The 23,646-nt window shown below is 53.8% G+C and overlaps 1 protein-coding gene across 1 annotated transcript in view; it reads right to left on the reverse strand.

Annotated features, from left to right (window-relative positions):
* Positions 1 to 634: 634 nt before the first annotated feature.
* The window catches only part of Fhad1 (forkhead associated phosphopeptide binding domain 1), a 113,006-nt gene continuing 89,994 nt past the window's right edge, over positions 635 to 23,646 (reverse strand). Inside the window, exons 22-32 of the mRNA XM_077109975.1 lie at positions 20,997 to 21,103; positions 19,688 to 19,847; positions 18,515 to 18,647; positions 14,449 to 14,578; positions 13,805 to 13,949; positions 11,379 to 11,463; positions 10,853 to 11,073; positions 10,185 to 10,350; positions 7,065 to 7,145; positions 4,887 to 4,940; positions 635 to 748 (exon numbers count right to left, since the gene is read on the reverse strand). Of these exons, the coding sequence (XP_076966090.1) occupies positions 635 to 748; positions 4,887 to 4,940; positions 7,065 to 7,145; positions 10,185 to 10,350; positions 10,853 to 11,073; positions 11,379 to 11,463; positions 13,805 to 13,949; positions 14,449 to 14,578; positions 18,515 to 18,647; positions 19,688 to 19,847; positions 20,997 to 21,103 (1,396 nt within the window). The remainder of the gene's footprint in view (positions 749 to 4,886; positions 4,941 to 7,064; positions 7,146 to 10,184; positions 10,351 to 10,852; positions 11,074 to 11,378; positions 11,464 to 13,804; positions 13,950 to 14,448; positions 14,579 to 18,514; positions 18,648 to 19,687; positions 19,848 to 20,996; positions 21,104 to 23,646) is intronic.

Genomic DNA, 23,646 nt, shown 5'->3' on the forward strand with positions numbered 1-23,646 from the left:
AGTTCCTGAATTTAAAGCTGTGGGATTCTAGGCAGGTCCGTGAACCCCCCCTGGGCTCAGCTTCTGCAGCTATGAAATGGGGAGCACAATATTCTTGACCTCCTTGGGCCCAGGAAGGATTTAAAAAGTGTTTTGAAAATTGCAGTGAGTGCCATAGGAATGTTAGTTGTTATTATGGAAGCAATTAAACTGATTGGCATTCTAAATTTATTACAATAAAGTCAGCTCAATTCCCTATGGCCTGGCCCAAGAGCCCTGAGCTTCCCTTTCTGCCTGACTCCAATGACAGTCTTGGATTATCTCCACTATGGGTCTCCCAGAGCTCCTTTGGGGTGTGATGTCATGACCCAAATGTGAAACTGTGTCATTGTACATACCAGACTGAGGAGTCTAGGTTACAAACATACTTTCACATACCTGAGTTTGTACATATTCATAGTTATTAAAAAAAAAAAAAAAAGAACCCCTGTTCCCCCACACTCTCAAATACATACTGTGCAAAATACCAGTTTAGAAAGTCAAACGCTAGGGTAAAAATCTTTAAAGTCCTACATAAAACGTCTTAATATTTTGACATGGAGGAGTCAAACCGACTCACGGAGAATCACATGAGTCTGGGTGAGACGACATTGCTCTAGTTCCTTCCACCAGGCTTAGAAAACAACAGGCTCTGGCTGGGTTTGCTGGATGTCTCTTTTTTCATCTCTCTTTCTTGGTCCATCTTTGAGGTGGCTTTTTTGGCTCCAACCTTCAACAAGCAAGAGGTACAAACTCTATAATTGCTGTGAGATCCCAACATGTTCCACCCAAATGGTTTCATTTGATTTGGTAACCAAAAGAAAATGTCACACACACGTGCGCGTGCACACACACACACACAGATCAGAGCAAGGAGGAGATAAAATGGCTCATCATTATCACACTATCCATTGACAAGCTGCATTACTGTTTGGGGTGCGCCCTTCCAGCAACAGCTGTGGCTGGCCCTGTTTACATCCTTGTTTCGTGGTCTGGAAACCAGGAACTGTGTATGGTGAACACATTCACAGTGATGCAGTCTCTCTCCATGGGCTCTCACTGCATGAAAGGTGTCTTCCATCTGAAGGTTGGGAAGGAGAGCGTGCAGACTGCTCAGGGGATCACCCTGTCCTGGAAGGAGCATCCGGACAGTCACGATCTGACTCTGCTCCCAGTTCTTAGTTGCTTGGTCCCTTGTCACAGCTGGGCTTTTTGGAAGAGCCCTCCCAGGACTTGGGGTTGTGGGCTCTGACATGCTATTCACCCCCTTCCTGTCACATGGCTGGGGACAAAGCCATCAGAGGCCTGGAGGGGCACAGAGGACCAGAGGGGTGTGTGCATGCGCTAAGTTCTTTTCACTTTAGGACAGGTTTAAAAGTCCCCTTCTGAGACCTGGGCCAGTGGCTGAGGGTCTGGAATGCCATTTGAGAACCTGCCTTCATCATGTTGGGCGCGGTGGCACACGCCTGTAATCCCAGCGGCTCGGGAGGCTGAGGCAGGAGGATCACAGGTTCAAAGCCAGCCTCAGCAACAGTGAGGAGCTAAGCAACTCAGTGAGACCCTGTCTCTAATCAGAAAATAGGGCTGGGGATGTGGCTCACTGGTCGAGTGCCCCCGAGTTCAATCCCTGGTACAGCACCCCCCACACCAAAAAAAGGCTGAGAACTCTCCAGTAGCCCTCCAAATAAATATTGGTTTGAATGACCTGGGGGGAAATGTCACAAACCTCTCCCCTCGGCACAGCCTGCCCTTTATTTGATTTTCAATAAAATTGCTTGTCTGCGAGTGGTTTTCGAGTGCCCGAGCCCTGATGGGGGGTGCAAGGTTGGCTGTGGGACCCAGAAAGTTTGTTAAAAATAGTCCCATGGGCTAGGATTGTGGCTCAGCGGTACAGCGCTCGCCTAGCACAGGCGGGATCCTGGGACCCGCGTTTGATCCTCAGCACCACATAAAAAAAATAAAGGCATTGTGTTAAAAAATAGTCTCAGGTCCCATCAGTCTCCACCCCCAGATCTGCCAACCGCCTGAGGCAGAAGGACCACAGATTCTCTTTTCAGTGTGACAGCGAGGGGCAGCAGAAGGCAGACTGGGTGACCTGACTCACCCTGGAAGAGGTGGTGGCTGGGGCCTGTGAACCTGTGGACGGGGTGGAGGGCAGGGGTGGGGGTGGGGCCCCTGGCAGAGCCCAGCCTGGAGAGAGGCCAGAGCACCACCGTCCCCCGCTGAGGTTTTTGGAACCACAAGACCCCCCTGAGGACCAGAAGCCAGGCTTTAAACAGTGACAGCCAGGTGGAAACTCACTCAGGATGCACGGGGTGGCTGTTCTGGAAAAGCACAGGCCTGGGCTCTAGTGAGCTCCCTGCCTATCCTGGTCGTGGCCCTTGGACTCGGAAATAGGATCCTGGGCTCAGCCCTCGGCCTTGCCCTCGGGGCACCTTGCCCACAGTCACTATCTAAGTGCTGCTTGTTTTGACTTCTAAAAAGAAACGGTTCCAGGCTGGAAGCCAGAGGGGCGTGGATTTTTGTTTTCATTCTTCTAGAGCCATGTTTCTCACCCTTTGCCATTATCTGTCTCTCCCCTGTGGATGTTTTTTTGCTAATCCCTCCCACTCTAATTTTAATATCACAGATAGCACTATGCGTGCACGCATGTGCCCCCCGCCCGCCCTCCCCGCCCCGCGTGCGCACACGTTGAGTAGTCCTCACCCCAGAGTTTGGGACCCATGTGTTTCAGGTTTTAGATTTTCCCTAGTTTTAGAATAGTTGCATACCCATTGAGATATCTTGGGGATGAGACCCAAGTTTGAATACCAGATTCATTTATGGTTCATATACACCTTACACACACGCATAGAAGATAATTGATACAACATTTTAAATATTTTGTGCAGGAAGCAGTTTCATAGTGTGGAATTTCCCACTTTCGGCATTACATCAGCACTCAAAATGTTTTGGATTTTGGAACATTTTGAGTTTGGGACTTCCAGATCAGGGACACTCAACTTGTGTGTGTGTATTTGTGCTTTATATGTAAAGAATAAATGTTGGCAGAGTGTTGTGGCACATGCCTGTTATCCCAGAAACTCAGGAGGTTGAAGCAGGAGGATCGCAAGTTCAAGACCAGCCTTAGCAACTTAGTGAGGATCTGTCTCAAATAATAAAAAGGGCTGGGTGCTGGGACTGTCGCTCAGCAGTAGAGCACTTGCCTAGCATGCTTGAGGCACTAGGTCCGATCCTCGGCACCACATAAAGATAAACAAAGGCATTCTGTCCATCTACAATTATAAAAAATTCTTTAAAAAACAAACAGGGCTGGGATGTGGATCAGTGGTAAAGCACCCCTGGATTTAATTCCTGGTAGGAAAAAAAATGTTGACTCCCTTTGGGGGACACTGCCCCCCCCCCCTGAATGCATGATTGTCCTGGACACATGGTCGGCAGCTGCCACATCACGGGCTCTCAGTAGGTGTCTGTCGAATGGATGAGGGACAGGACAGCACCTCTTTTTGTTCACTCCCCTCTCCCCTGTGCCCAGCACCCTGCCTAGCCTTAACTGGGTACTCAATAAATTTCTGGGTTTTTCTAGAAGACTAGAAACTAGATTTTCCTCTTTGGCATACAACCCGCACACAATTATAAAAGATTGTTAGCTGCAGGGAAAACAATTTAATGAATGGCATTGTGAAAGACAAACAAGAAGCCACGGGGCCTAGACAGAAAGTTCCAGAAGCTCGCTAGAGAGGGAGACTGTGATGAGTGGGCCAGCTGAAGGGGTGGGTCTCACATGGCCTGTCTTTCCTGAGGTGGTCATGTGGACTCCATCACCTCAGGACTCCAGCAACCCACGCTTTGTAAGGAACCTGAAGACACCTTTCTGCACCATGGAGATCTAGACACGAGGCCTGGCATCCCTGGCAGGAGGGCTGGAGGATGGGACGCTCATCCGCACCTAGTGCAAGAGCCAGCTGCTCCCGGCTCCTAACCCTGAGGCGGCCTTCACAGCTCAGAGGCAGGACGGTCCTGCGACTTCAGGGCCGACCCCACAGCTCAAGGAAGCCTTCTGCCTTATCTCAAGGTGTCCGCCTGCCCGGGGTTTGTCCTGTGTGTGGATGAGCAAGTTTCCAGCCTCCCTCTGTCTCTCTTTGCAGGGTAGCACAGTTCTCAGAACTAGGGGGACCCTTGGGATGCTCTCTATCCTGAATCTGCTCTGAGCAGTAGCTGCCTTCCTGTCTTAGGACAAGGGGATCGAGAACAGGCTTCTTTCTGCTCTTACATGGAGTATCTGATTCTTTCCAATGAGGATTTTGCCGTCTCAGCATAAGGTGGTCTTTTGTCAAACTCGAACATATTTCCTCTCAGGTTCACGGAAAGGTGCTGATCTCTCCGCGAGCTCGCCTCTGCTGCGCCAGGCGGGCATCTGGCTGGGGCAGTTCCAGCATCAAGGCCAAATCGTGAAAGGTAACGGTTCAGATTTCACAGCCTTGATCCTCAGCTCTCAAGAAAAGGGCATTCTGGAGGGCACCTCCTTGAAAATCAAGACACACGCCACCCAGATGGGGTCAGCGATCGCCTGGATGGGAGCACCTGAAGCAGGGCCAGATCACTGACCTGTGTCAGACCTGCGGCGGGCTCCATCCGGGGCTCCGGAGGGATCAGTCTCTGCACCAGGCACCTCCTCTTAAGTTGGGACAGTAACAATGCCCGTCCACAGGGTGTCGTGGAGTTTAAGTGAGACGAGCCATGGCCTGTGCCTGGCTCCATGCCTGGCACATAGTAGGTGCCTGGTTCACAGCACATGGGTGGTGGATGCTGCCACCTGGGTTCCCTGCTGCTGACCTACTGTTTCCTCTCTTCTCTTTCTGGCTCACCTGGAACTCTGAACTCTGCCTCGTGTCCTTCACCATCTCTATAAACTCTCGTCTCTTCAACATGGAGAGGACAGGGCCACCTTACACTTAGGTTCACCTCTCTGCTTTTTGTTGCCTCAAAGAAAATGGATTCTTCTCAACTTTTAGAGTCCCTTTGGGATGCTGGGGCTTCCCTGGCCAGGGGGTGATGATGCCCCTCCGGGAGGGGTGTGCCTGGGGACAATGGTCCACCACCCCGACGGGCCTCCTGGGGATCTCTGTTCAGATTCCAGCCAGGAGGAGGCTGGTCGGCCAGGGTCCCCACAGAACCCTGCGCTCTCCTCAAGGGCCAATCTGCTGCAGCTGATGGCGGAGCCTCCCAGAGCAGGGCTGGACGTCCACGGGGGGGGGGGGGGGGGGGTCTCTCCTAAACATCCCCGTGGAGTAGGTGCGAGGGAGCTCTGGCTGGCCTCCTGTCAGGGATCACAGCCTGTTTGGAAGCCGTCACCCCAACTCTGGGGCTTGCTCTTTCCTTGGGGTTTGATTTGCAGTTGCTGACCCTGATGTCCTCAAGACCCTGCACCTCAGGGGCAATGCCCAGAGGAAAGAGACTCCCGAGGCGCTGAGAACACCACCGTGAGCCAGCTGGGCCTCCCTTTCAGGTGGTGGTGGGTGAACGTATGGAGGCACCTGGGAAGAAGTTCCAAGAGCCCCGAGCTCACCCGGGGGTCACCAACTGGATGCTTCCAGGGCCCAGCGGTCAAAAGAAAGGGGTGAAGTGGGGGAGGCAGCAAACCCAGGAGTAGCCTGTGTCCTTTCTAAGAGGCCTGGGAGATGGTGACTTGTGAGGTTGGTCACCACCATCTTCCAAGTTCCTCAGAGAGGCCAGAAATCCAGAGTATTCTGTGGAGGGGCCCTATTTTGAGATGTTACTAAAAACAAAACCACAGACCAAAAAACCCAAACAAATCAAAAACCCACCCAAACTAGAAAACACCCCGTGAGCCAAGACAAGTGCATCTGTGGCTGCCGTGAGCCCCAGCTGCCGAGAGCCCCTCTCCTTGGCAATCAGTCGGGGCCCAGGAAGCACTTGTTGACAGGCCCCAGGGGAGACCCAGGTGCCCACTCACTCGCATTTCAGAATAATAGTTTTCTAAGGTAGAACAAGTGTGTTCAGCACAATGTTTAGAGGATCCGTCTAAGTGTGTCCTGAACTCTTGGCTGCTTCTCTGAAATTCAAATGTGGCCGGGCATCCCGGCTTACTTTTCCTCCCAGTCGGGCAACCCTACTGGGCTCTCCCCAGGCCTTGGAGGAAGGCCCTTTATTGGCAGGTAAGACCGGTGAAGGGAAGCTGCTCTGGGGCGCAAGGGTTGGGGTGCCCAGGACCAAGGCTTCAGGGAACTGGAGTCTGAGCACTGCTCAGTCCTGCACTGAGTCCAAACAGTGGGCTGCTGAGCTCTGAAGAGCAGAGCCTGGCCACCTGCAGACCTGCTCTTACAGAACTGGACTGGACTCATGGGATGTGGGGACATTGGTCTGTCTCAAGGAACTTCCTCAGACATGGCTCGGCTGACACTGTGTTGCTTCTGCACTGTGGCCATTTTTAGGAACAGGGTACATTATGCCACAGTGTCCCCTCTGGGGGAGTGCCCGGTGTGGTCTCTGTTCTAATGCTTGTGTGCATCCCACAGACACTGTGAACTGGAGGCCTACGTGGTTTTCCCTCTCCCTTTGGCTGCCAGGAAGCTCAGAGGCACATGAGGCTCCCCTTGGCAGGTGTGGAAGTCATTAACAATCGGGACTCCATTCCCATCCTGGATCCTTTTATGCCCACTTTTCCTGATTTATTTCATTCCTAGGACAGGATTCTTGGGGCTCTCATGCCTCCCTTCCTTTGTCATCAGCTTGTCGGCAAGTCCCCATTTAGTGCCAGAATGGTGCCTCTGCAGCCAAAGCACTCTCGAGTTCCCTCTCCCCTCGCCTCAACGCACTGGGGCAGACACTTGCTGGTCTTTTCGGTCATTTGTTCAAATATTGGGCAGGGGCTGGGGCTGGACAGGGATGGGAGTGGAGGTGTGCGATGTCCCTGGGGCGTCCTGGGGTAGCACGGCTGGCATTTATGCTTCATGGGCTCTTACCCTCTGCAAGGACTGTATCTAGTTTGTGTCTGGCTGCCTGAGCAGAACACCTTTCCATACCTGCCGCTGATTCTCTTTGAAGGAACAGTTGCAAGGTGCTGAGTCTTTTGCATTTCTGTTTTCAGGATCCTCTAAATGTTCCTGAGTGAAAACATCATGTGAACAAGAGTGTTTAGTATGTCCTCGCCTGTACCAGTCGGGGACACACCTCTGGCATTTCAGGGAGACGCTGGGATTCACTGGAAGGGGTGGGCAGAAGGGGGGATGGGTGAGGCCCTTTTTCTTTAGCCACCCTTTAGCCACACACTGCACCACCCTACCCACGTTTTACCTTCTCATCTTTGCAGGGGGATCGGGGGGAGCCTTGCTGAGTCCCCCAGTCCGTTCCAGCCTATACAACATCTGGAATGACCCCGGGATACCTAGGGTCACTCCTTGGTCAAAAACACACGGAATACCTGGCCCAGGAGAACCTTGGAAAATGTGAAGCTGTCGATGGCGGCCAGTGAACGTGTAACGAGTGGCCCCTTATTTGCTTCGGGTTTTATAAATATGCTCTCATCGAATCCAACCTTATGAGCTAGATACTGATCTTTATTGTAAAGACTAGGGACCTGAGCTAATTACATTGGGAGGAGGCTGGGGGCTCCAGCCCAGCTGAGACCACCTGGCCAGCATTGATTGGCTGGAGCCTGGGAGGGGAGCTGGGCGGCCTCTCTGGCTGCAGTGTCCTTTCTCACACTAAAACCCTAAGGAAGGGCTGAGAAAGGGCTGCCGCTTCCCAAAGGGCAACTTCTGTGCATGTCAATGTTTTCTATTGAAAATTCCGGGCTTAACCCATTCACAAGAAAGTCTCTTTCTTGGCCATGGCCCTGGTTGTATTCACCGAACAGAAAAGAGAGCCTTACAAAGGAGCTGCCAACTTTAGGGGACCAGGGGGAAGTCTCAGGGCTGTGTGGACTCATCAGCTGGCGGGCAGTTCTCTAAGAAACACAGGAATCGCGCCCCCCCACCCCGAATTGCCAGCCTCACCCCCAAGGAGTTGGGTAGGGAGGTCTGCTGCCTGCCAGAGGCCACTTCCCCCGCGGTCCTGGGAAGTAGGTTCTGTTGTCACAGTATTGTTGAGAAAGCTGAGACATAGGGGTGAAGTCACTTGTCACCTGGGACACTCTGCCTTATCTAGTGATGTGGAAAGTGGACCAGACTTGTGCTCCTGCGCAGCCAGGCGTGAACTCCGCTGGCCTCAGTTCTCCTCTCTGAGGGGCGGTCACTGTTACCCTGTCACCTGGAGAGAGCTTGAGGGGCATCCCAGGGTTGGGAGGCCCAAGACCAGGATGTTCTCTGGGAATGTCTGGTGCGGAAGTTTCCCCATATTATAGCAAGTCTCATTGGCACTGTCAAAGGGAAGTAGACGTGTGATTCTGGAAAGTTCTGCTTGGTGAAAAGACGCTTAACATTCAAACTGCATTGGTGTGTGTGTGTGTGGGGGGGGGACTGTTTTGAGGCTCCAGGAGAGCAATCCAGTCCATCTTGACGGACAGGTGCCGAGATGTTATCCTGGAGACTTTGGAAGAGCTAAGGCTCCTTATGAAAATATTAAGTGTAACACTTAAGAAGAAAAAAGTTCTGTTTTCCTCTAATGTGCATTTTAAAAATGCAAGTATGCTCCTAGGTAGGATCTGATGGCAAGACAGATATAAACAGCTTCCCTTCAGAATCCAGCAAAACTGCAGAATTTGTTACTCACCCCCCCCCACCCACCCCAACTGCTAATAACGAATACCTGGCTTGGGTAAGCACCCGAGGCTGAGTGCCAGGATGCCCGGATGGACACCTGGAGCGCTGGGGCTGCAGGGTTCGGGGGAGCACAGTGACCAGGGCTGGAGGGAGGGTCCGGGGGACCCTGCTTGTGCTCCTGCGCAGCCTCAGTTCTCTCTGAGGGGCAGCTCAAGGCCTCTCTAGGCTGATGTGGGCACCCTGGAGGGACACGGCAGCCCTTCTTGTCCCATCCCCCTGCTCTGTGGATTCCGTGCGGGGAGATCCCCAGCTTTCACTCTTCTGGGGCTGACACAGGTTTCACTTGGCCAGTTCAGACCTTCCGCCGTGGGAGGCTGGCTGGTGCCAGGCTGGCAGGGCTGATTGTGTGGAAGAGGCCTTGTGAATAATGCATGCACGCTGATTATGCAAATCCCCTGTCCCTGCACTCCGCCCACGCACCACAATGGGCTTGGTGGGGCCCTTTGCTGTCCTATTCTGTGGCTGCTGTCTCTGCCTGGGGGCCGGGCTGCCAACCCTGGGGGGCACCCCGGGAAGGAGCGGGCTCCCCAGAGGGCACATCAAACCACATATCGGACCGTGGCGCTGCCCAGCTTTGCTGGCAGGCTCGGTGCAAAAGGACACCGTCTTCCGCCTGAGGAAGCCCCGTGACACGCGCGTGTGGAAGCCTGTGATGTTTAATTCAGAGCAGGGGATGCCGGCGACAGTGGGTCTGGGCTCCCTCAGAGCTTTCCTTCCCAGGCCGGTCTGCAGAGTGGGAGGGGGCTTCTGGGAGCCGCATCTCCACCAGATGCTGGGATAGGAAGGGGGGGGCCTTCTAGGGGAGCCAGCCTCTTCAGAGCTCAAGCAGGTGACACGCGGTGTGCACGTGCACACATACACACACACACACACACACACACACATACACACACACACACGTGCGCACGCACACACAGTTCTAAAGTGAAAAAGCTCACAATTACCAGGGGGCCCTGAGGGCCAGCCCAGCACAAGGCATAGGAACCAGGGCCAGAGACATCTGCAGCCAGGTCCTGGCTACTGCGTGAACTTGGGCGAGTCTCAACTCTCTGCACTCAGCTGCCCCATGTGTAAAACAGAGACCCTCGGACCAGGCAGGCAGGACTGTTGGGCTCAGGAGTGAACTGGATCGTGAATGCACACCACAGGCAGAGCCCTGGCCCGGCCTGGCCGCAGAGCGAGGTTCCACTGAGAAGAGCTGGCCCAGTGCCCAGGGAGTGGCCAAGCTCTGCTCTAAGGTCTGTCTAAAGCTCTTCCGCCACCTTCCTTTCCACCAATAAATGCGTTGTGCCTGCCCTGGACCCTCCTGGGGCCACCGTCTGCCATTTCTAAGGGGGCTGAGGGGCAGCCTCGGGGGCTCCGCCCCAAGCAGAGGCGCCTCACCTTCTGCTGCCGGATGGCCCTGTTGAACCTCTTCTCCTGGCTCAGCTGGTGCTCCGTGCGCTCCAGGGCCTCCTTCAGCAGGGCCTTCTCCTCCGACTCTTTGTAGATGTCGTCCTCCAGCTTCGCTACCTGTGACTGGTACATCTGGACGGACACTTTGCTCTGCCTGGGCACATGGAGAGACAGACAGGGTTCCCTCATTCCCCTCATCGTCCCCACTCATTGTCCCTGTCCCCAGATCAGTGGCCCCTCCCAGCGCTTGCACATGGGGCTGACTTAGGAGCTTCCTCCCAAGCCTGAGACAGCACAGGGATTGGGGGAGCAGAGGCAGCACACACAGCTCATGGGCTGGACGCACGCAGCCTGGGGTGGTCCAGGCTGTGCTCCCCACTCCCAACTTCCCTGGGACACGCGACTCTTGGGGACCGTGGAACGATCAGAGCCAGAGCAGTGAGTCAGGGAGGCCGACAGCAGGTGCCCTCTGCCCTCAGAGCGCACGGAACACAGGAGCCGAGCGCTCCAACTGCAGCCTTTTGATGGACAGACTCACCCCGCTGGGCCTGGCTGTTGTCCCCCCAGCATTTCAGCCACTCTCCTCTCGGGCCTCTGTCCTGTGCCAGCCCCAGGGGTCTGCTGCCTGTGCTCAGCTGGAGGGGGCCAGGCGGTACCTGAGCCGCTCCACGTCCTGCTCGTAACCTTTCAGCAGCTCCTCTTTCCTCTGCAGCCGGGTCTTGAGCTGGGTGATCTTGTCAAACACCAGGTCCAGGTCCCTTTGTCGCAGCTGGTTGACCTTCTCCCTCTCTTTGGCGGACAGGTGTTTCATGGACACGTGACCCGACATGTCTTTGATGTTCATCAGGCTTCCCAGAGTCCTGCTCATGTCCAGGTACTGCCAGGAAAGCCAAGGGGCCTCAGGGGCGGTGCCCGGCCCCCAGCTGCTCCCAGAAGGCAAGCGTCCGGTCTGCTTGGCCGCCCTCTGCCACCGCAGACGGAAAGCGGCTTCGTTTGCCCCGCAGCCACTCACGCTAGGCCTTTTTGGGACCCCCCTGGCTTTGCTGGCTCTCGAGGCGTTGGACTGGGAGGTTTCTGAACCGCGTTGGGGTGACAGGCCTCGTGGAGTTTTAGAGTGACCACGGTTAACAGTGACCCCAGGGCCCAGGCTTTGGGAGGGGCCCTCGAGCTGTGGGTACACACCAGCCTTTCACTGAGATCCAAAGCCTCGGTGACATCCGTCTTATCTGACTTCTCCAGGGCGGAGCTGGTGTCTGAGTTGGAAAGGCTATCCTGGAAGGAGAGAGAGAGACACCGCTCCACCCTCCATCATGGGAGCCTCCAACCGCAAGCTGCGCTCAGGGATGACAGAAGCGTGACTCAGGAGGTGACTCTCATTTTGGTTCCTGACCACTCGGTGTGGACTCCTGGCCACTGCTTTCTAAAGAGGACCGTGCTCTGACCCTCAGAGACGACTTTGCAATGTGTCATCCACGGCTCGTCTGCTCTGACGGCCTCTGTCTTCCCTCTAGAACAAGGGCTCGCGGGGGGCGTGACTGTCCCTTCCCCTGGGACATTCAGCAATGTCTGGACACCCTTTTTGCTGTCACGTCTGAGGATGGGGAGTGCTACTGGCATCTAGCGGGAAGAAGGCAGTGATGTCACTACACATCCTGCCAGATGCTGGCGAGCCCCTCACAGGTGGGCAGGAATGACCTGCCTCAAATACCAGGGGTGCTGAGGTCGAGGGTCCCCATCTGGACAACAAGCGCGACAGGGACCATGTCACCGTCTGCTCACTAAACTTCTCCTTGTGCCTAGGGTGGCACCTGACACCGAGTGGCCTGGTATGGGCACAATTGTTGAATGAATGGATGAAGGTTATATAGAAAATGTCCCCTCTCCTTTCATGAGAGCAATCGTTTCATGCAGCAGAAGCGAGGCCTTCCGAAAGCACGGGCAAGGGCTGTCCTGGCGGAGTGTGCGGCTGGTGGCCCAGGCTCCCTGCAGGCTCTTTCCTGGGATGACACACTCGCTGAGACCCCCGTAAATGCAGGCTGCTGAAAGCCCCTCCCCCAAAGCAATGGGGAAGCCATCATGCCACACGGGGAGTCTGGAGAGCCACCAACGGCCACCCTCAAGGTCCTCAGAACCAGATGGGCCTGCAGTGCTTGCTACGAACATCACGGACATTTCACCCACAGCATCTGCTGCACCGCCCTGTCACCCTCTGAGATGAACAATGGAAACCCCCACTATAAAGTAGAAAGGCCAAATGTGACAGTGACAGGAGAGACGTATTTACCTACGTCAAGTGGACATAGTTACTGGGGTGAGAAAAAAGAGGGTCCTGGCAGAGCTATGGAACCTTTGTCCATTCATTCAACGGTTCCAGCAGATCAGCTGCAGAGAGAACCCAAAAGGCACCGTGGGGTCCCTAGTCCTCTGGAGTCCTTGACCTCCAGGCCCCTCCTCCTTCCTTCTCTGCAGACTAGGGGGCGTGGGGGCACCTGCCCAGGGTGAAGTCCTGGCTCCTCAGTCTTTACCTCTGTGACTTTGCATGAGCTACTTGACCTTCAGAAGCCTTAATTTTTCATATCTCCAAAATGGGAACAATAACAACAGTGGTGCCCAGGCTGCCGGGAGGGGTGGACGGGATAACGCCCGCGGACGGAGCCCTGGGCATCGTCAGCTGTGCGTCCTCCGTGTCCTTTCATTTTAATCACTGCCCGCCTTGGAGGATTGAGGTTCTCAAGGAGAGTGGGGAAGTTTCCGCTGTGTGGTGTCAGGAGTGGGCCTGGGGGTCACCTCCAAGGGCAAGGTCACTCTGGGAAGCAAGGTCACGCTACGAGGTCTAGTTGACCTCCACACCCAAACTCGGAGAAGGAGGGTTTGATTTTATCAAGAAAACCAATTCATTTCCAAAGACATTCATCCTGGACTCTAGGAAATGTCCACAAAAATCTTTGGACGGAATGTCGGCCCAGACAGGATGGCCTCATTATTTCTTCCAGAAGCCTGTGTGTGGTTCAGACCCAACTGTGCAGCATGCGGCCACTCAGAAGGTCTTGTGGTTGACGGTGACCTTGCTGCCCATTGTCATGTGCCCATGGTGCCCAGTCAAACACCTACGTAGGGTACAAGGGCACCTTCAAACCACCTCTGAAAATCCTGGCAACCAAGCCTGTACCCCTTTTGGAAGGCAGGCTTCCTGGAACACTACTATTTAACTAACAGTGAACAGTGACGACAGCTACCATTTGTTAAATGCACACTGTGAGCTGGGCACTGGACAGAAGGAACTCCTTGGATTTTCATCATCATTCGACCGCTGGGAAATACAATCTCAGAGAGGTTAAGAGCCTTGCCCAAGGCCACCCAGCTTTCAGGCTGGGATTTGGACATGGTTCCCTCTGACCCCTGAACTTAGGTCTCATCACTGTTCCCTGCTGCTACCTCTTACATGCCCGTGTGTTTTAGTTGACAGGGAAAGGAAACCTGAGGCAAACTCGGGTCATAATGTCACAAAATGGCCCACTGAGCGCTTCCCCCCCCGGAGGACCTGGCGGCCGAGGGCCCGTGTCTGCCCTCACGCCCACCCTCTTCGTGCGCCACTTCACTGGGGAGACAACGTCTCTTTGGTTACCGCGTGGATCTCTATTCTTGAGGGAGTCGGCAGGTCGGATTTTGTGTCCACTATTATTTTCTGGACGTTCTTCTCCATCCTGAGCGTCTTCAGTTCTAGGAACGATTCATTCAGGTGGTCCTTACAATCTATAAGAGAAAGAATGCAGACTCGGGAGGGGCTCCTCCAGCGGATCCCCACTGCTGCGGTCTGCGGGACACTCACCACGGGGCTGCGAGTCCTCACGACCTCCCTGGCAGGTGGGGACACGGAGGCCTAGAGAGATCGCGTGGCCGGACCCAGCCGCGCAGCAGCGCCAGGCGGCGGCAGCCACAGTGTCAGGGCTGAGGCCTGGAGGGCGAGCTTCCAGACACAGGGACGAGGGCGCCTGGTGCCCCGGGGGACAGTGAGCTCCCGTCTGGAGACGGCCCCTTCCCCTGACCCTCAGGTAGTGAAGTCCGTGACAAAGTCTCCACCCGGCCACAGCGAAATAAGGAGAAGGAGGACAAGGGTGAGTTTTCATGATGTCCTATTTATTTCATATGAAGCCCTGCCCTTGATTCTGAGGTCACGGCCGGCCCATCTCTCTTTGTGTCATAAGGTCCTTCCAATTAGGAGGTGGCGGGGACTAGAGAGGAGGGGACTTACTGGAAGAGCAGGCCTTCTCTAGTTCTTTGATTCGCGCTCGGAGTTCTGACAGGGCCTTTTTCTGTCGCTGAATGACTTCCTCATGTTGGGACCCTCTGCACTTGGCCCCCAGGTCACTGAAAGACTGCTCCTGGGGGACGGACAGTGCAGACAGAGGCTTCGTTAGGGATCGGAAGACCTGACAGCACAGACACGTGGCCGCTGCCCGTGCAGCAGGAGCCCTGTGGCTTAGTACTTTGGGGAAATACCATCGGAGATCAGCAGAGAAGGAATTTGAATTCTTCATTGCAAATACCAGTCACATCTAGGAGGATTTCCGACTTTCCTACCTACTTAGCGACGCTATAAATAAAAGATCCCCTCTATTCTCCTTCCCCATGTTTAATTTCTTCTCTTCCATGCTCTATGCTTGGGTTTCTGTTCATTATCATTCTGATCTTGTTTCTGTACCATTGTACCAAGGTCTGCTTCTGCAGGGTTTTTTTTTAACCTTTTTTTTTTTTGGAGTGCTGGGGATGGAACCCAGGGCCTCTCGTGTGCTAAGCCCTTGCTCTACCACTGAACGGCACCCCAGCCCCAGAGTGGTATTTTTAGTTGAGAACACAACATGCTGTCTCTTAAATTGGACATAGGATGGTTGTCTCCTATTGGCCAGGGACATCGGACAGACTGACTCTTGGTGGATCCCTCTGGAACACCATCTCCAACAGGACTTCCTGTGGTGACAGAAATGTTCTACACCCTCATCCTCCAATATGGCAGCCACTGGCCACAGATGGACCCTGTCAGACAGCTCGGGGCTATGGCTGGGTTTACTTAGGGATCAGACAAAGAAGGGTCTTCTTTGTCCTGTAAGGGTCATGCACCCTTTTAAGGTTCAGAAAGATGCAGGGTTCTTTCCTCCAGAAAAATGTTCCCTACACACAAATATCTGCATACAACTTCCAGAGGTCAAGGACCCCCCACCCCCACCCCAAAGCCATCATGGAGTCCACACAGCGCTCCCCTAAGGGGGCAAGTCACTCATCATTCCTTCGCCCCTTCATTTCATGCTTTTTTTTTTTTTTTTTTTTTTGAGCACTTCCGAGTGCCAAGACTTGTTCTAGTCTTTCAAGATTCTGCAGTAACACAACTGGCAGCCTGCCACCAGGGATTTAGCATCCTAATGTGGGGAGACAGACCACGAAGAAGATAAGGAAGGAAAATATGTGGTGGGCAGTGATAAATGTTAACCGGATAATTAAGTGGGGACATGGGATGGATACTGGGGACAGTTTTCAGCTGTAGATGACTTGTTCCGGAAGGCCTCATCCAAATTGGTAAGAAATCGACAATCTGGTTGTTTTATAACTATTTTTAAAATAGCAATCTTAGTTTATTTCATACTACAAATAAAGATATAGGAGATACCATATATAGTATGAAGTGAACCAAAATTATTTAAAAATTATAGGCAGATATTTCTATCTATCATCTGCCTCGATTTCTTTATTCAGATACGTGGCTATCGACCTCTCATTACCTGTCTGTCTTCCTACCTTTCCACCTACCACCCCCCACTGCCCTGACCTCACGCCAGCCCCTCTGTAGGCACCGGGTGAGACTGAGAAGCGGATAGACAGACTGTCTCTGGGGCAGACAGATGACAGACATGTAAGTACTCTAATTCCAGCAGGTGAGAAGTGCTACCGTGAGACACAGCAGGGCTGGGGGGGAGGAAGGGGGACCTTCGTCTGTTCCTCTTCCTCTGATGACTCTGCCCTATTAAGGGTCTGTGTGACAATGAGTGCATGCCAGGCCCCACGCTGGCTGCTCTGGCCTTTGGGGTTCAAGGTCTAAGCCTCCTTCAAGTTGCTCAGTGGCACCATCTGAGGTCTCTTGGGAATGTCCCCAACCCCGTCCTCCTTCACCGTCTCGTTAGGCCCCAACAAGATGCATCCTGCAGAGGCCTCCCTGACCACCGGATCCAAAAGAGCCCCACCCCACCTCCATGCTCTCTGCCCCAGTCCTGCCGTGCGGTTCCTCAGGGCGCATGGTCCTGCCGGACATTCTACTCAGTATTAACTTGTTTCTGTCCATCTCTCCCTTCCCGGCACATAGGCTCCGTGAGAGCCAAGTCTGTCCCCTGTGGAGACGGTGGCCCTCGGGCTGAGCAGCCCGAGTGCACCGAGGCCAGAGCAGGAGCAGGAAGACCCTTGCCCGGCGTCTCTGCCTGGCACTGAGGGCAGGGCCACTCCACCAAGGACCTGGCTGACCTTGGGCCAGCTCTGGCTTGTTTATGGGCCGCCCAATGGGTCCACTTCCTGGGCCTGACTCAGGCCTCACTCCTCTCTGGGACAGTGGGTTTCCTGGGAGTCAAGACCTCCAGTGATCTGTCCCTGCCTCCACTGAGCCGGGGGCCAAGGGACAGCTGTGGCAATAGACTGCTGCCACCTCTGCTGGCCTGAGGTGGGTCAGAGCACCACGTGACGCTCCCTCATGGCCTTCTGGGAACTTCTATATTGAGAGCGGAAAGAGGTTCTTTCTCATACAACCCTTGAGCCCTCTGACCTGCTCTGGCTTCGGAAACAGGAAGTAGCGGGGAGAGGAAAACCATTCCAAGAAGAACAAATACTTTCCCCCTTTTATCTTGCGGAGTCCCTCCCCCACCCTCCTGGGCTCATCCTGCCTCATGCTGGAGACCCAAAATCCCAGACATCGCCGCCAGCCCCGCAGTCCAGCAAACACAGGCAGAGCCCAGGGAGCCCGGTGTGGGCCGGGACCCTGTGTGCATTTCCCTGTCTCTGGCTCAGGGCCTGGCATACAGCAGGTGCTCAACAGTTGTTGAATGAATGAACGGCTGAGTGCTTGGGCTGCCTGGTCGTGTCTCCCACCCACCTTTGCCCTGAGCAACAGGAGCCACATCTGTCGCAGAGCTCTGGACAGCATCTGGAGCCAGCGCAGTGGGGGCATCTGGAGCCCTATTGTCTGAGCCCCCGTGGCCCGGGCTCTCAACGCCTGTCAGGGGAAAGCATCTTTGCTGACACATTTGGCCCCATTTCCAAGGGAGAGCCCACAGTCTGCTCTCTGGTTTTATAAAGCCACGGGGAAAGGATGAGTGGACTCCAGGAAGCCAGGGCTTCAAGGAACCATAGAATCCGACCACCATGGAAACATCCCCGCACCAGCCTCAGGGTCGGAGTGAGCCAGCTTCAGGGACCATCGGATGCAGGCTGTTGTCACTCAAAGACTCACTCCCCACTGGATGTGCAGCTGAGACTTGCGGACTGGCAAGAGACAGCCATGGGGCGTTAATTGTGTGGCTCTTTGGGAAGACAGTTTGGTTCTATGAAGCACAATTGAGGAAGTCCTTTGGATCCAGCAGTTGCACATCTAGGAGTGTGCTCTACACAGGCACGAGTACACTAACTACAGCATCATGTGAAAGAAGCAGCCTAAATATCCATCAGCTGGGAATTGGATGGAAAAAGGGGCAAAATGGAATTCTATGAGGCCACTTAAAAGAATGAGGCAGAACCTTATATACTTTCTTGAAAATATGCCCATTAAACAGTGTTATGTGAAAATAAAAAAGTCACAGAATATATATGGTTTGATACATTGGCAAAAAAAAAAAATCATCTACTAAATAAGTTTACGTATGTAAGGGTTTGTGCGTGTATTCACACATGTGTATAAGTAAAATCTATTTCTCCACCACTCCAGGAGGTGGGGACTGTCATTCCGCCCAGACAAGGCAACTGGAGCCCAGTGACCTCCCCAAGGTCACTTTCTAAGTGGGGGATTGGGGATTGGAGCCCCAGCTGACTGGATCCAGGCTTGACCTTCAACCACTCCAGGTTCATGACTTATGAGGGTGTGGGGGCCCCGTGGGGAAGAGCTGATGGCTTCCAGCCTCAGGTGACTGCAACCGCAGGGCAGATTCTGGGTTTTCACTTCATACATTTCACACAGGCAGGCCATACTTTTGACACTTAGAATGAAAATATTTTCAAAGGGAAGGAAGCCACCACTCGGTTCTTGGGGGCAAGTCCCGCCGGGGGCCCAGGATCCACGGAGGACTTACCTCTTGACTGCTCAGGAAAACACTGGGGTGCATTGGCTCAATCTGCACAGAGATGTCACACTTCTGGGTGGCGTTCTTGGCTTTCTCCTCCTTCTCCATGCTCAGCTGGAGTTTGTGTTTGTCTTGGGAAGCCCTAGGGAGAGGGGAGATGTTGCCAGGGCAGTAGGCCAGCTGAGGCCCAGGTTCAAGGGCTTTTGTGTACTTTAGGGGATCTGGAAGTGGGCTGTTTCTACAGGTGACTGGATTCTCCGAGACCTTGAGTCTCCTGGCCCCAAATTTCTAGAGAATTTAGTTTCAGGAGACTCTAAGGATGGTGACTGGGCAGTGGGTACCTGCTCCTACCTCTTGCTCTGGACACCTGCGTGGCATTGACAGGGCTGTCATGTTCCCGGCACTGACTGTCACATCTAACATTTTGTATCAACCCTTCTGCTCTCATAATAACCCCTCGAGGTCAAGATTCTCCTTGCTCCATTTTACAGATTAGTAAAGAGATGCCCAGCGATTTTCCTGTGGTCACCAAGCTTATAAATGGAGGAGTCTGGCAACCTTGATGGGATCCTGTTCTTATAAGCCATGAGGCACATGAAGGTATGGGAGATATGCGGGACATCAATTTCACTCCAAATTTTTTGGGGAAAATGTTACTTCTGTTAAAATATGGATAAGCTACAGACAAAATTGCAGAATCATGTTATTCCAAATTAATCCATGGGACAATGACAATCTTTTATATTTATTTAAGTTGGCATTTCCGGCTTACTTGTTTGTTCAATAAATATTAAGGTCCCTTACATGCCAGGTAGGTGTGAGTGCCGGGAACTCAAGGGCAGACCAAGCCTCTGCAGAGACTCAGGGCAGGGCAGGTGAACGGGCAAACAGGCCTTGCTTTGTGTGCGGCAGGCCAGGCAGAGTGCAGGGGCTGAGGGGCCCATGCAGAGCTGCAGCTCCTGGCTGGGTCTGGTGAGGAGAAGTGCAGGCAGGCTTCCTGGAGGAAGTGGCATTTAAGCTGAGGCCGGTCATCTGGGACACAGGGCAGGGATGCTTGCTCAAGAAGCACAGAAAACCAAGCAGAACTCTGTTTAACTGGTGGGCTGCTCGTTCACCCAACTCCACCTCCCTGTGCAGGGCTCCAGACCCCCACCCCGCCTCGCCTCGCGGGCCCGCCCCCACCTGAGTGCCTCCCGGAGGGCCTTGAGCTCCCGGTCCTTCTTCTCCACCAGGGTGCTCATCTGCGCCAGCTTCGTCTTGAGCATGCACAGCTCCCTGCTCTGCTGCTGGACCAGGGTCATGTGCCGCTCCAGCTCCCTCTTCTGCTTCTCGCTGAGGTCCCCTGGAGAGATGGGAAAGCGGGTCAGGAGCCTTCTGCCTTGCCCCTGCCAGGCCGACCAGAACCAATAGGCAGTCCTGTCCCCTGGCATCCTCAGGGGCTTCAGCACTAGCCAGGGGCCCCACCTGCACCTTGGCCAATGACAGCCTGGCCTTCTGGGGTGCTGCCTGGGAGTCCTGCAGGCTCCTGCCTCACCCCAGCACTGCACCAGCAGGTCCAGCCCGGCCCACAGGGCATTTTGGGGTTCCCTGGCCAACAGTCAGCTGCCTGCTTCTGCCCCGTGTTGCCCAAGGGTGTTCTTAAGTGCCTGGTGCCTTCTCTGCTCTGTGTCCCCCCGGTGACTGGATCTCTCCTGACTGACTGTGGAAACCCACTCTGAAAAATTCAGCCATGAATGTCGTAAGGAAGTGACCAGGAGTGGACACGGGAGGGGGGCAAATACCACTGAAGGCTTGGAGGTGTCTAGGCTTCAGGTGGGAAAGAGCATTTTCCTCTCCCTCCACTTCCCTGAATCTGGATATTCCCATCTCCCAACTCCTGCTGTCTGTGCCGCTTGCTCAGTGGTGACCAGGGCTGGGAAAGAGGAGGGACTATGCAGAGCAGGAGGAAGGAGGGGACATGGAGGGGCCGAGGAGAGAGGAGCTGGGGGTGGATGGCCAGCTGGGCATGTCTGAGGAGCACACAGCCTAGTGCTCTCCTGCTGTCACCCTGGGTGGCCACTCTTGTCCACATCAAGCCTAGAGGCAGGTTTGTGGCCTCCTGTTTGCATTTGAGGAAGAGGAGGCCTAGAGAGGTCCCTTGACTCAGAAGTTCCAGGGATCCTGCAGGGTGGCCTGCCGAGGAGCGCCACAGGATTCCCTCCAAGGCAGGTGAATCCTCTGCCATTGAAGAAAATTCTCCCAAAGAAGAAAGTTGCATCTCAGTGCAGAGGTCTGAGGTCCTCTGCAGAATGTGGCCCAGGGCCTCTGGGGGTGGGGGGCTGGGAACCAGGGCCATGTCCACCTTGTGGCCTGCCTGCCCCCTGGCTGCAGGTGCTTCAGGTGCACAGGAAAGCAGGGCCACCGGGGAGTTTCAGGCCGAGGCTGTCACTCTGGGGCCTCACTCCTTTCTCAAGTGGGTGAGGATGCAGGGAGACACAGGGACTCTACAAACCTCTCAGGTCTGACATTCGGCCATGGGCTTCGTTGAGGTCTTTCCTTAACCTCATGATGACCTCCTGCTGGGACAGGATTTCCTTCTGAGCAGCCAGTAAGTCATCTCTGAAATCCACAGAAACAGGCCAGGTCAGACCCACGTCACCCTGTGGTGTCTCCTGAGGGCTGAGTACAGAGTGATGCTCAGCTATGGTCTCTGGGACCCCATCCCACCAGGGGACAAGGACAGTCTTTAAAAATTTTCAGAAATTCATTTTGCTGTATCTTCATTGAAAACCACCCTGAGCTAGCAGAGGGTCTGGCTGGGTTGGGTGGCCAGAGGGCCACAGCCCTGCCCGGGGGCACCCATCAGATTGACACCCTGCGGGCTTCTGTTCGGGGGTTCTCTGAGGCCGGGGAATAGTTGGGGAACCGTGTGCTTTTGTTCTCACAGCTTGAGCCCCGGTGGAGAGACGGGGCCGGTCGGGAACGGAGGCTGCTCATGGGGAGCAAGAGCAAGCAGCGGCTTCGGGGGCGGCAACCGAGGGGGGCACAGGATGTCGAGAGGACCGCTCCCGTCCCCAGGCCCAGAGGGCAGGGGACACCCTTTGGCCCCATAAGGGATGGCCGTGCTCTGGAGCGTCATTCCCTGGGAGGGCACTGGGCAGTAACGGCAGCCCCAGGACCTCGGCAGGGGACGCGGTTGGAAGGACGCGGGGCCAGTTTCCGAGTCCGGCCCAGGTTTCTCCATGTGCGCATGCGTGCTGGGCAGGAGGTTGCGCAGGGTCTTGCGCGATCCGGAGGGGCCCCGGGCTGGGACGGTGACGGGGGCATGTCACATGGGCTCCCTGGCCTTTGAAGCCCAGGCTCTTCTCACCAGGCTTCCGAAGGCAGAGTGTGTTCATTATGGAGTCAATCAGAGGACTGGCAGGGTGTGTGTGTGTGTGTGTGTGTGTGAGAGAGAGAGAGAGAGAGAGAGAGAGAGAGAGAGAGAGAGAGACAGAGAGAGAGAAAGAGAGAGAAAAAAGAGAAAGAGAAAGAGAAAAAAGAGAAAGAGAAAGAGAAAAAGAGAGAGAAAGAGAGAGAGAGAAAGAGAAAGAGAGAAAGAGAGAGAAAAAAGAAAAAGAGAAAGAGAAAGAGAAAGAAAAAAGAGAGAGAAAAGAAAAAAAGAAAAAGAGAGAAAGAGAAAAAAGAGAGAGAAGGAGAGAGAAAGAGAAAGAGAGAAAGAGAGAGAAAAAAGAGAAAAAGAGAGAGAAAGAGAAAAAAGAGAAAAAGAGAGAGAAAGAGAGAGAAAAAGAAAAAAAAAGAGAGAAAGAGAGAAAAAAGAGAAAAAGAGAGAAAGAGAAAGAGAGAAAGAGAAAAAAGAGAAAGAGAGAGAGAGAAAAAAAGAGAAGAGAAAGAGAAAAAGAGAAAGAGACAGAGAGAGAAAGAAAGAGAGAAAAAAGAGAAAGAGAGAGAGAGAAAAAAAGAGAAGAGAAAAAAGAGAAAGAGAGAAAGAGACAGAGAAAGAGAGAAAAAAGAGAGAGAAAGAGAAAAAGAGAGAGAAAGAGAGAAAAAGAGAGAGAAAGAGAGAAAGAGAGAAAAAAGAGAAAAAGAGAAAGAAAAAGAGAGAGAGAAAAAGAAAGAAAAAAGAGAGAAAGAGAGAAAAAAGAGAAAAAGAGAGAAAGAGAAAGAGAAAAAAGAGAAAAAGAGAGAAAGAGAAAGAGAAAAAAGAGAAAAGAGAGAAAGAGAAAGAGAGAAAAAAGAGAAGAGAAAGAGAAAAGAGAGAGAGAAAGAGACAGAGAGAAAGAGAGAAAGAGAGAAAAAAGAGAGAGAAAGAGAGAGAGAAAAAGAGAGAGAGAGAGAGAAGGGGGGAGCCGTGTCTTTGGCCACACTGAGAGGTCCAGAACTTGAGTGACCATGCACACTAACGCAGTGACCACCAGAGCCACGTGGCTGCCTGGCCTCTGCCAGCAGTGGCCACTGGCTGGTAGAGTTCCAACAGCAGGCAGTCAGGACCTTCTTAACATGTGGGGACAGGGTGTCTTTGCCTTTGGTGAGTGGAATTGGCAGGGTCAGCGGGTGGTGCCTGCTCCGAGTCATGTTTTTGCCTCATGTCGACACGCTGCTTGGTGGTGGCTTTCTGGATCTGTCCCATCCATAGGTTTTGTTTCTCTGGAAACTGTCCATTCCTGAGGGCACAAGTTCTAGGGTCCTCTACTCTCGAGTCGGGAGAGCAGGGTTGTCATTGGTCAAGGTCATTTAGTCCAGGTCTTCAACTCTGAACTCCTTTCAGGACTCCACTAGGGGGTCCTGCTGTGTGAAACCTCCACCGTCTGCTCGGGACAGTGGGGTCTGTCTGGCAGGGACCCGGGGAAGACAGCTACTGATACCATGAACACGAATCTACCAAGTGCCAGACACCAACATCCTTACTCAGCCAATGAGGAAGTCGAGGCTCAGAGAGGTGGTCTGACTGGTTCAAGGCCACACAGCTACCAGTGTTGAGTGGGGATCTGAACATAGACCTCCCCTGGCCTTTCTGCTGCACCCTCTGACTTGTTGAAGGAATCGAGAAATGTAATATAATGGCATCGAGAACTCAGGACCCGTTTCCTTTTCTTGGGCTCTGAAGACCTGGCCAAAGCTGGGGGATTCTGGGTCTGCTCTGGCTCCCTGGTGCCCCTGGG

This window comes from Callospermophilus lateralis, chromosome 7, assembly GCF_048772815.1.
Source record: "Callospermophilus lateralis isolate mCalLat2 chromosome 7, mCalLat2.hap1, whole genome shotgun sequence".
NCBI classification, from domain to species: domain Eukaryota; kingdom Metazoa; phylum Chordata; class Mammalia; order Rodentia; family Sciuridae; genus Callospermophilus; species Callospermophilus lateralis.